Raw genomic sequence first — 12968 nt, 5'->3', positions numbered from 1 at the left:
AATGGCGGAACAAAACCAAAATGGTTTTCTGCCCTTTTAGTATTGTTGTTACCCTTCCAAACAAACACTCAAAACCTGTTTTGGTGGTTCCAACAAAAAAGCTGCTGAAACGAATTAAATTAAAAATAAAATACATTGGCAACCATACGACTACTTTTATTAGTACTTAAGTTACAGTTTAATTTGAATTTAGTCCCTCCAAAAATGGGCAAAAACATTTATGCTACTTGGAGAAAAAAGAAATGCATGTTACCCTGATTAAGAGATACCAACTAAAGAAAAGATGTTTGTGTTTGGCACATCCTACCAAAAGGCTAATGACTTACTTGAAGTAAAGCTCTTTGAAGGTGAAATGCGTTTCCACAATGCCTGTGGTCTTCACTCTTGTCCGCAGGACATCTTGCTGAGTTGGAATGTAGTTGGTTTGGGATATTCTATCCAAATCATTTAGATAACTAAATAAAATAGACGTTTATTTTTACCTGGTGAAGCCAACCATGTGTATAGTAAGTCAAAAGACTAGTTTCTTGCCAAAAGCAATTCCTGAACTAAAGTGGCAGAATAGAATCAGATTTTCAGTATCACAGAAATGATACGAAGAAATTGTGAACCTAGCACAGAACATACAATCAAAGGTTTTCTATACACTACACAAAAGTGGTTTTAATTCTGCCAGAATTCAAATGTGAAGGCCAATTAAAAACAAACAAATATGGAAATGTTATTCTTCTTAAATAAAGACTCCTGAAATTTAATATGAATTCAACTGTGCATTGTACAGTACAAAAATCAAAACACAAAAGTCTCCAACATTTAAAGTTAATGGTCATTTGTATGTTTAAACATTTGATAGGATTTTAGAGAATGGTGTTTGAATTACTAAAAAGAGAACTATACACAGTAAGAATGAGAATTTCCTGTTTTTATTTTTGAAACTCAAAGTTGTGGTTTTTTTAAAAAAAAAAAAGTAAGCCAAAACAAACTGTAAATACCTTCAAAGAAATTTGTCAGTAATATAATTAAAAGACTGCTTCAAAGCTAAATAAATTCTTTACTATTTCAGGGCTTCTAAAGATTTTTGGCCAGACAAGTGAAGAACAGGTGGCACCATTGTAATAAATCATTCATAAGGAATCAGTTGAACTTAGATCTACAATTATGAAAAAAAAAAAATCTATAAATCACATGCCTTTAGGTGTAGTTGGAGGATAAAGAGTTTACTGAATGTATGATGGGAAAAAAAAACAAAAACAATTACAATCTAGCTTTGATGACTACTGGGAGGATTATTTAAACTACCAATATATACAATTTTAATATATTATTAAAAGATAGGAAAGAATCCAGAAATGCTTCTCAAATCAGATTTTCTCATAAAAAATAAGCAAGTTTTCAAATATAATTTACTTTCTTCTTATAACAATTTAAGCTAGAATGAGGATGGGGAAAGTAGGAAAATATAATACTGGAGAAATTATCTTGATGTTTAAAAGTTTCTTCATTTAGTAAAGAAATGAATACGAGTAAGAAGAACTCACCAAGCCCCCCAAATGCATGTTAAAAAACATTCTGAATATAGATCTTATAAGTAAACATGTTGTAAAAGAAGCAAAACAGGATAGCATGTTATAGCTTAACAGAAGTATTAATTACAAATTTTCTGAAACTACATAACACCCAAGAGAATTTTTTTTGAAAAGCAGATGCTTCAACTTCATTCCAAGACTCAACATTCTTTCTATATCAAGTCTGCTATTGTGATCTGGCAAAAGATTTATAAGTGGTGACTAGTACAAGAGAAATCCATAGTGCAACTCAGATACAGAGTTAGATGCATGAAAAGGGATGTCACAATTCTAAATTACCTCATTAGCTGGCAATTAATGCAAAGCCCTGATGCAGACAGAGTGAACTTACTGAGCTGGAAGAGAACCAGAACCCAGCTGCAAGAGATGTCTCATCAATTTCATTTGCTGATTATAAACTACCATAGAGCTACTTTCGTGGTGCCAAGTTTCCCACTTACATTCCACGAGGAAACATTTTTCTCCAAGTCATACAAAATGACCAAGGGCTCTACAACTAAAGTGAAACAATCAAGACTGTCTGCTCCTCCTTTTCTCAAGAATGGGCAATGAACTTTCTCTAGAGTCACCAAGTTACTTTCTGTGAGTTTCATGGAGGAAAATTACTTACTATGAAGCAGAATCATTGAGCTGGTACTCCCTGGACCTGCAGAAGCAAGCCTGCACGCCACCATCTCTCCATAGCCGTCTAATCACTCCTGCCAGTTCTGGGGTCATGACTCCTTCCTCAGCACTGCCAGCTAAGACGAATAACTGCCGGGCATCATCCTGAAGAGAGAGAGACAGATGACTCTCTAGTTCTTAAAGACTTGACAAAAGTCTCTTACTTACACACTTACACGCGCACACACACAATATGTCATTATTTTTAAAGAGGCATTAAAGAGATCTTTGCTGGCAGAGAAGTCAGAGAAATCACAATGAAGTCTCACCCCTTCTCCACTATAGTTAGAAGTGCTGAGCCGAGGAATGGTTTCGCTCCCTCTACCCCTTCCTATCACTTCTCCACAGACCACCATCCCCTGCAAAGACCTCTTCTAACTGACCTACAAATCTCCATCCTGGTCACTTGGAAATTTTGACAGAAAAAAACTGGCCCGTGAGACAGATACATGTAAGTCATTTGCTTTCTGTTCAAGAAGATACATGTAAGTCATTTGCTTTCTGTTCAAGAAAGTCTCCAATAAAAATAGAAATGAAGACTAGCAGGTAAGAGGTGAAGTCTACACTTGTCAAAGGGAGCAAAACAAGTTTCAGGAAAAGTGTTCTCATCTTTCCCCTTCAGGTCAGACAGAGGAACAGGAGGAAGTGGAGACTGAAGCATATTAGAAGTCTGGAAGCCTAGTTGGGGAAATAAATCCCTCAGAGAAAATTCAGTCTTTAGATTTTCCCAGAGGAATAATAACCCTCTTAATAAAATAGGGGAAAAAGGCGGCAGGAGGAAAAGAGAGTTACGAAGAGAGATTTGATCAAAACTTCATGAGTCACAGACATAGCTTTATAAGTGGTTCCAATTTTTAAACCTAAACTATGGGAGGGGGAAGAGTACCGAGATGGGCTATCAGAACTGTTAACTGTTTTGCTTTCTTCTTCTCAGCCCGAACTGTCAGTCTCATGGGATGATTCCCCACTCAAATCTAATACCTGCCTCAGGAGATTTCCAAATGACTATACAAATGCAGATATAAAAAAGCATATTTTGGGTAAAGAAAAAGTAAAGGGCCCTGGCCAGTTTGGCTCAGCGGTTAGAGCATCGGCCTGCGGTCCGGAGAGACCCGGGTTCGGTTCCCGCTAAGGGCACGTACTTCGGTTGCAGTTTGTCCCCGGCCCTGGTTGGTCGTGCGGGTGGCAGCCACTCGATGTGTCCCTTCACGTCAATGTTTCTCTCTCTCTCTCTCCCTTCCTCTCTCTCCCTCCCACTCTATCTGTACAAAAAATGGAAAAATATCCTCGGGTGAGGATAAAAAAAAAAAAAAAAAGTGAAGGGGGAAAGGGAGAAATCAATTGTATCACAGTGGCCTGCAAAGAGCATTTCCGAGCATAGGTGCAATCACTGCCAAAACCTCCTGAGACTTGTGTATCCATCTACACAAAGCAAAACAAAACTAACCAGGGTGCAATTAATTCTGCCAAACTCAGGGTCTTCGGCCTTATGGCATTTGACAAGTAATATTCCTCCTTTAAGATCCTTTACTATATTCTTTATTGTATTTTGTAAGGCCCAACCCTCTCTAAGAAACTTTATCTAACATCTGCATTCTCTCCCTCTCTTTTCAGAGATATTTAACATAAAGGAATGAAAGAGAAAAGCTGAAAAATTACATAAATTGGCAAGTACTCAGCAGTGAGCAGGCCCTTCTGTGTAGATGGTATAGTGCTTTATTTAATATCTGAAGACTTTGTAAGTCCCTTGGTTCTGAAATTTGATTTAGACTCACGCAGATATTAATAAAAACTCAGTAAGTGCTACTTTTTAATATAATACCGTGATTCTAATAGAAACTTCAAAATAAAGAGAGCACTATTGCTACATAATTTTGCTGTCCTGACTTTGTAAACACTGTTTTAGGAGGAAACATTTTCTCTTTAACACTTACCAATCTCTTCCACTAACCAATCTTGCTTCCTCACACTAAACCTTCCTTATAAAGGCCTATAAAGAGGGCTCTCTCTTGCCCTGGCTGGTTTGGCTCAGTGGTTGGAGTGTCAGCCTGCGGACCAGAGAGTCCCGGGTTCGGTTCCTGCTAGGGGCACATACCCCCCCTCCAAAAAAAAAGAGGCCCCTCTCTGCAATGAACTTCATACCTTCACCCTAAGCAGACATGAAAAAGCAACCTGTCCCACATCCAGCTCTAGCCTTTCCCATTTTCCCTTTAACCTACCATAAATTACTAGAGGAGGATAATAGAGGAACTATAAATACAAATTATTACACATAGAAAAAAGAGAGAAACTTCAAAAAATTATATTGAATTGCAGATTAGGACGGGTGGATGCTGGAAAGCTAGATGATTCAGGAGGCCTGAGAGGAATTAATGACGTCAACTATTTATCTGGTGACACAGAAGTGTTAGGATCCAAAGATTAATGATGCTGATTTGATAAACTAAAGAAATGAAAGAAGGGATGATATGGTCTAAAGGTTCATGTCCCTCTCCCCCATCCAACCCCAGGCCCAAATCCTAATGCCCAATGTGATGGTATTAGGGGATGGCGCTTTTGGGTGGTGGTGCTTAGGTCATGAGGATGGAGCCCTAATGAATGAGATAAATGCCTTTATAAAAGAGACCCCAGAGAGATCTCTTCTTCTTCTACCATGTGAGGACACAAAGATGTCTGCAACCTGGAAGAGCCTATTGTCCGACCATGCTGGCAGCCTGATCTTGGACTGCCAGCCTCCGAATGTGTGAGAAATATTCTGTTGGTTATAAGCTATGATATTTTGTTACAGCACCCAAACTGACCAGGACAGAAAATGTCCACTTGCATCTGGTGACAAAGGAGTGTCAGGACCCAAAGATTAATAACAATTAATTTTATAATGGAAAGAAATGAAAGGAGGGATGATCAAGAGTTATAAAGGAGAACAAAGAGTGAAAAATAAAAAAAGAAGAAACTAAGAGAAATGGTAAATAACTGAAATGAAGAAAAAGCCAACAAAGAGAGGGGAGAGAATAAACACAGTATTACTGACCAGTTACTGGACACTATAAATACAGGGTGGGGTAAAAGTAGATTTATAGTTCATATGAAAAATAATACAATAATTAATAAATAATAATATAAGAATAAACAGTTTTGTGTACTCATTACTGTAAACCTACTTTTGCCCCACCCTGCACAACAGAGAATAAGCAGTTAGGAGATGAGAAAAGAGAGGGAGAAAATAAACACAAGAGAGAGCTGGTAGAAAGAGTAAAAAACTGGAAAGAAAAGAAAATCAGAAGGTGAGAGAATAGAAAGAATTAAGACAAAAATAAAGTACTTATTCCTGCCTTAGTTATCACATTTTCCTTGCTCGGAGTCAAGGAAATAAAGTCTCTAATTTCTGTGATGTAGCCCCTTTTTACAAAAACCTCAAGAGTCATGCCTCATACATTTCCTCTTTCCTTCTTCTTTTGCTATCTTCTCTACATCATTTTACAATCCTTCCTCTAGCTCCTCTCTTCCCTTATGCCACTTCTAAGACCTCCTAGTCCAATATCATCCAATTATAGCCACTCTTGTATTATTTTTCCCTTCAACGATTTCCCCGCTTATCAATATTAATTTGCATTTAATGAGTTGAGAGTTGCTTAGAAGAGTCCCTAAGATACTTCACTAACATATAGGCTTTGCCTTTTCAGAAAGCCTCCCCAAGTTACTTCCTTTTATTGCCCATAGTAGCTAAGTATGACACTCTGAACACAGCTGATGACTACCTTAGTTCTAGAACATCATTTTATTTTATTTTATTTTTTATCCTCACCCGAGGACATTTTTCCATTTTTTGTACAGATAGAGTGGGAGGCAGAGAGAGAAGGGGAGAGAGAGAGAGAGAGAGAGAGAGAGGGAAACATCGATGTGAAAGGGACACATCGAGCGGCTGCCACCCGCACGACCAACCAGGGCCGGGGACAAACTGCAACCAAGGTACATGCCCTTAGCGGGAACCGAACCCGGGTCTCTCTGGACCGCAGGCAGACGCTCTAACCGCTGAGCCAAACTGGCCAGGGCTAGAACATCATTTTATATATTCATAGCTTTCTCTGGGAATTTAGCTGACTATGATATAAAAGATCCCATGCCCTCTTTGGCCCTTTCCACACTGTATCAAACATCCTAATTTACAAACACAATCTTCAGAGCCCACTAAGTATTATAATGAATCAACATAACTTCTGACTATCTGCCATGCACAAGAATTATACTAGGACATGGTAGAATCCAGTTCTACAGCCTACAGTTCAATGTAGTAAAGGGATACAGTCTTCTTGTATACCTGAAAATGGCCTCCAAAATTTAGACTTGGTGTTCATGTCCTTACCAAGTATATTCTTGGAAACTGAAATTTGCCTTTAATCTACCTGTAGAAAGCAGAGCTACATATCATGGCAACCTCTTTTAGATCATATCAATTTACTATCACTTGCTACTATACAATAATAAACAGTGATGTAAAAGAAGTGGGTGAATAAAAATTATTCCAGAAACCTCTAGTATATCCAAAGAACTCATTTCCTAGATTCTTCTTTGTGTGGTAATCTAATATGTCCTAAACAGATTGCTAACACTTCTCAAATGAGCACATATTACTTTGCTACATCTTATCTAGTTGCTTAAATTCATTTCCCTAAAACACGAAGCAAATTTTGCTTCACTGCACCTACTGAAAAAGAGCAAGTGAAGAGGAAATGAGAAACACTTACTGCTCTGGCAGCTTCCCCAAAGTCAATCTTTAGACGTCCCATGGCTCTTATGATCGCAATAATGGACTGTATCGTGTTGCTGTAGACAACCACTTTATACTGTTTACATTCTTCCTCTGAATAACCATCTTCATGAATGATTCTTTGAAAAGAAGAAAACCACAAATCATTACCATAGACCTAAAATGAAAAGATAACATGGATTTTGCATGTGTTATGAGGAAATGCAGCCTTACAAAAGGCCATGTCTCAACTTACTTCATCTGTTTCACGATGGTGCTTTTACCAGATTCTCCAGCACCTGAAAGAAAATAAAACCAGACTTTGAATTCATCTGGATTCAAACACAAAAGCATGAACTCAACATGAATGATAATTCATGGATTAATGGAAACCACAGGTCCTAGGGAAAACTTTGGTGAGGCTTTCTATCTATCAGGAAAAACCAATGAACTTCTCCATTAGAGTTTTGTTTTCTGTTGTTTTTTTTTTAACTTTTTTTAACTTTCTTTACATAACTCAGCAACCAAAAATCTATATACCACTTGTGTAAAGCAGACATTCTCAAGATGAGCCAAGACCTGTAGGAACTCATCCTCTACAAGAAACAGGATATAGACACTGAACACAGGCAAAAATGAAATGATTCATTTTGGGCCTATTCACTTTGATTAATTCCCCTGTCAACACCCAGGGACCTGAACAATGTTCCAAGAGCAATCCTCTCAGCCACAGGACTGAAGAGTTCAAAATAGAAGCAATAGCCCTGGCCAGTTTGGCTCAGCGGTTAGAGCGTCGACCTGCAGTCCCGAGAGGCCCGGGTTCGGTTCCCACTAAGGGCACTTACCTCGGTTGCAGTTTGTCCCCGGCCCTGGTTGGTCATGCGGGTGGCAGCCACTTGATGTGTCCCTTTCACATCGGTGTTTCTCTCTCTCTCTCTCTGTTCCTCTCTCTCCCTCCCACTCTACCTGAACAAAAAAGGAAAAATGTCCTCGGGTGAGGATTAAAAAAAAAAAAATAGAAGCAGTAGTCCACAGACCGAAGGATTGTAGGTTCGATCCTGGCTCCAGTCAGGTTCATGCAGAAGGCAACTAATTGATGTGTGATGTGTCTTTCTTGCACTGATGTTTCTCTTTCTCTCTCTCTCTCTCTCTCTCTCTCTCTCTCTCTCTCTCTCTCTCTCTCTCTCTCTCTCTCTGATTAACAACAAATAGAAGCAGAGGAGGCACTGTCCCCAGCCCTTTTTTACTCTATACCACCCTCACCCTCCACCACAGTTCCCTCCTCATCCAGTTAGAACTACTTTAATGATCAGTGTCAGATGGGCCCTCTGAAATCCTTGACATTCCACCTGCATTTCCCTAGCCAATTCATTCTTCCACCTTCCAAGATGCCTGCTTCACACTACTTCCTCTCTCTCAATCCTTACAAACCTCTTCCCACTTCTGACTCTCAGGTGATAAACCTGCCTCAATCTCTTTTTTTTAACCCTCACCTGAGGATATTTTTCCTGTGGGAGGGAGAGAGAAAGAGAAAGAGAAAGAGAAAGAGAAAGAGAAAGAGAAAGAGAAAGAGAAAGAGAAAGAGAAAGAGAAAGAGAAAGAGAAAGAGAAAGAGAAAGAGAAAGAGAAAGAGAAAGAGAGAAAGAAACACTGATGTGAGAGAAACACATCGACAGGTTGCCTCCCACAGGACCCAGACCACCGACCAGGGCCGGGGACCGAACCTCAACTGAGGTACGTGCCCTTGACCACAATCAAACTCGCAACCCTTTGGTCTAACAACTGAACAAAACCGGCCAGGACTAACCTGCCTCTCTTTTATTGAAAAAATTAAAGCAATAAAAAAAACCCTCATTTTATCATAACCAAATCCACCAATCTACCTGTACCTCCATGAATATTCTTTACCTTCATCAATGGATGAACTGTCTCTGCCAATGTCTAAGACTAATCTCTTCAACTATGCACTTACCCATCTCATTTTATCTACTCAAGGTTTGGTTGCTACAATCATTCCATGTCACTCAAATATAATTGAGTTTTCTCTTCCACTGGGCCACTCTCATCAGTACACAAACTTACTTTCCATCTTAAAATCAACAACACCCTACTCCTATCTTCCCTGATTCCAGATATCTTCCTCTAGCTACCACTCCTTTCTCTTCCTACCGGAGATCGAGCCTGAAACCCAGGCATGTGCCCTGACCAGGAATCAAACCAACAACCTCTCAATTCATGGGACGATGCTCAGTCAACTGAGCCACACCAGCCAGGGCTCTCTTCCTCTTTATATCAAAATGCCTGAGTTGTCTATACTCATGCTCTCCAGTTCTGTGCCTCCAATTCTCTACTTTACCCACTCCAGTCAGGTGTTCATACTCACCATTCTACTGAAACCACAGCTCAAGGTCTCCAACAACATTCACCCTAATAAACCCAATGGTCAATTCTCAGTCCTCATCTTTTTTTTTTATCCTCACCCGAGGACATTTTTCCATTTTTTGTTCAGGTAGAGTGGGAGGGAGAGAGAGGAACAGAGAGAGAGAGAGAAACATCGATGTGAAAGGAACACATCGAATGGCTGCCACCCGCACAACCGACCAGGGCCGGGGACAAACTGCAACCGAGGTACGTGCCCTTAGCGGGAACCGAACCCGGGTCTCTCAGGACCGCAGGCCGACGCTCTAACCGCTGAGCCAAACCGGCCAGGGCAGTCCTCATCTTAATCTCTTAAGCAGAATATGTCCAAGTTGGTAACTTCTCCCCTTGAAATATTTTCTTCACTAGGCAGGCTTCCAGAACCCACAACCTCCTAGTTTGACTCCTACTCAATTCCTTCTCAGTCTCCTCCCTCCTGTCTCTGAATTTTAAAGTTGCTATTATTTCCTTGGCCCTTTTCTCTATCCACATTCATTCTCTAGATCATCTCATCTAAACTAGTGGTTTTAAACACAATTCACAAACTGATCATAATAGTTAACATCTAGTGAGTATTGAGTGTCAGACAGTGTTCTAAGTACTTTGCTTGCATTAACCCAGTTAATCCTCACCATAACCCTGTGTGATAGATACTATTATTATCCTCAGTTTATAGATGAGGTAAATAAAGCAGAGAGATGTCAAATTAATTCGTCCACAATCACAGTCAGTAAATGACAGAGCTAAAATTTTGCATTCAGTTTGGCTCCAAAGTTATTGTATATTGCCTCTATGCTAGTGATTTCCAAATTTACATCTCTAATCTTCGCTCCAGACTCATCTATCTAAGCCACCTACCTGATATATCTATCTCATTAGATTTCTATTAGACATCTCAAACTTAAAATGCCCAAAACTGAGTTACTGCTTCCCCATCTTCCTACCAACCTGCTCTACCCTGTATCGTCATCTCAGTAAATGACATCAGCACTGACTCAGTTGCTCAAACTAAAAATAGTAAATGACATATAACTAACATACAGATGAAATGTGGATGCCAGAACCAATATGTATATTAAATATTTGGAAAGTTTAATAAAAAAATTTTTTTTATTTGTTAATCCTCACCTGAAATTATTTTTTTCATTCATTTTTTAGAGCAAGTGGAAAGGAGGGAGGGGTAGGCAGAGAGAGAGAGGGAGGGAGGGAGGGAGAGAGAAACATCGATGTGAGATACATGGATGGGTTGCCTCTTGCATGCATCCCAAATGGGACCAGGGATCAAACCCATAACCCAGGTACATGCCTTTGACCGGGAATCAAACCTGCAATCAGCCCTTTGGTGGTTTGTGCTCTAACCACTGAGCACACCAGCCAGGAGAGGAACATTTGTTTAAATAAAGAAATAAATATATAATTCTAACAGGCTCTTCTTGCACCACAATGGATCGTTATGAGCACAACGGAAACCACAGGCTATTACTGCAAAAGCTTCCTAAATGCTCCAATGCTTCAGACCCTGCCTTTCCGTGGTCAGTGTTCCACTCAGTAGCAGGAATGAAGTTTGTAAAATGTAAATCAGATTGTGTCACAACTCTGCTCCCAACTTTTCCTATGGCTTCCAAATATACTCGAAAAATCTGTGAGCAGGAAGGCCCACTGTGCTCTGGCCCCTACCTACCTCTTCACCCTCAACTCCCATCATTCTCCATTTTGTTCTCTCTGCTCATCAGACCAGCTTTCTTGCTTTTCCCCCAAACATACCAAACTGGTTCTCAATGAGCTTGATCCTGACTCATGGTTTTTGCATTCACTATTCCTTATGCTTGAAGTTTTTACAAAATGTTCTTCCTTTAGAACAGCCTTCCCTGACTAATCTACCTAAAAAGCCCCACCCCAACACCCTCTCTCCCGTCACTCTATTTTCTTCAAAGCACTTGTCACTTCTTCACAATTCATATTTGTTCTTTTCCTGTCTTCTCCCTTAAAATATAAGCTCCACAAAGGTTTATGCGTCCCTGTAATCCCAGGGCCTAAAACAGGACCTGACATAAATTAGTTATGCAAATAAATATTGCTGAACAGACAAATGATTAATGTTTAATACGCATGATCCTTTACTAAATATTTCTCAACTCTATCAACCAAAGATGTTAGTTAAAATAAAATTCAAATAACTTAAACATTCCAGACATCTACATTCTTACAGAATCAAAAGGGACATTTACATGTGACATTGATCTCTGTTCTTATCACCTAATCAATGATCAGGGGTAGCACTAAAATAGTTAATATTCACGTAGAACACAGAGAACTTTCTAATGACACTGTTAGAAAGAAGTGATTTCTCCCATGCATATCTTTAAAAAAATGCTAATGATTCTATTTCAAGTCTGGGAAAGAGAATACAAAAGTATACCCATTATATTGTAAATAGTTTAAAAGAGAATTACCAAATTATCCCGTGTTTTCAACAGCAACTAAATTAACTAGGAAAAGTAGAGATTAATGAATTAAGCTGCAACATTCCTTTATATGTTAAAAACAGCATTTCTACCATGTATGTTGGATTATTTTGAGTGAAATAATCAATAACTCTATTAATCTCAGAGTATATTTCTATCCATCTCATTAAGTTCTATCCTATGAAGGTGCTGATTAATATATGTAACTATGTTGCCCTACCAGTTTTCCCACAGCTTCCTGATAAAATGTCAGTTGGTCTCTCTTCATTATGACACTACATACTTGTGTGTGTGTGTGTGTGTGTGTGTGTGTATTTTTTCACCCAAGCTTTTATTAGGTACCCAGTTCCATCTCTTAAAAGAAGGCACCTCTTACTGACCACAGAGTAGAGTAGGATTTCAGTGGCTATTCCAGGGCATTTTATACAAATAAAGACTCATGTACTTTCTACCAAAAGTCTTGGACCCATTCAGCTTCTAGATCACCATGAAAAGTGCCACTATCTTACCTTTCTTCCAAGCACGAAATCTAAGAGTCACCTGGAACCCACTCACTCTTCTCTCCTTACATCAAGCTGTAATAAAATCTCTCTCCTTATGCATTTCTCAAATTAATCCTTTCTAACTCCTCAGACGTCTAAGCCTGACATTGTACCTATTGTATACTGCTGCTGTAATTTTCTCAAACTTCTAGCTCAAACCTCCCCTTTCCTTCTCATTTCCAAATGGCAGTATTTAAAAAGCACCAGTTTACATAATAATTATCCAAATTCTAACATTTTCTATAACCCTTTCTTATTAGTTCTGAACTCTTCATTTTTACCTCATTCCTCTGTGCTCTACTGCTTCAATAGTGAGTTCCTCCTCTAATATCTCACTCCCAGGTTTTCCCCACGTTGCTTCCATGTCTCACCTCCCTCTCCCAATACATACATGGTGTGTGGAACTTCCTTATTTTATCTACATCTAGTTTACCTACCTTCCTTCAAAATTCATCACAAGTTTTAAGGGGAGATTCATCTGCCCATCTTCAATCTACCAGGGTAGTAATCATAAGGATATAAAGAATGGGACTGATGCAAAGGGAGT

At 39.2% G+C, this 12968-nt stretch overlaps 1 protein-coding gene across 1 annotated transcript in view; it reads right to left on the bottom strand.

Moving 5' to 3' along the window:
- Positions 1 to 12968, bottom strand: part of GNAI3 (G protein subunit alpha i3) — a 47749-nt gene that overhangs the window by 15141 nt on the left and 19640 nt on the right. Inside the window, exons 2-5 of the mRNA XM_036273697.1 lie at positions 7253 to 7295; positions 6995 to 7136; positions 2197 to 2354; positions 327 to 455 (exon numbers count right to left, since the gene is read on the bottom strand). Of these exons, the coding sequence (XP_036129590.1) occupies positions 327 to 455; positions 2197 to 2354; positions 6995 to 7136; positions 7253 to 7295 (472 nt within the window). The remainder of the gene's footprint in view (positions 1 to 326; positions 456 to 2196; positions 2355 to 6994; positions 7137 to 7252; positions 7296 to 12968) is intronic.

Source organism: Molossus molossus, unplaced genomic scaffold (assembly GCF_014108415.1).
Source record: "Molossus molossus isolate mMolMol1 unplaced genomic scaffold, mMolMol1.p scaffold_m16_p_20, whole genome shotgun sequence".
NCBI lineage: Eukaryota > Metazoa > Chordata > Mammalia > Chiroptera > Molossidae > Molossus > Molossus molossus.
The sequence above is the reverse complement of the archived record's forward strand: the minus strand, read 5'-3'. Positions and strand labels throughout refer to the sequence as shown.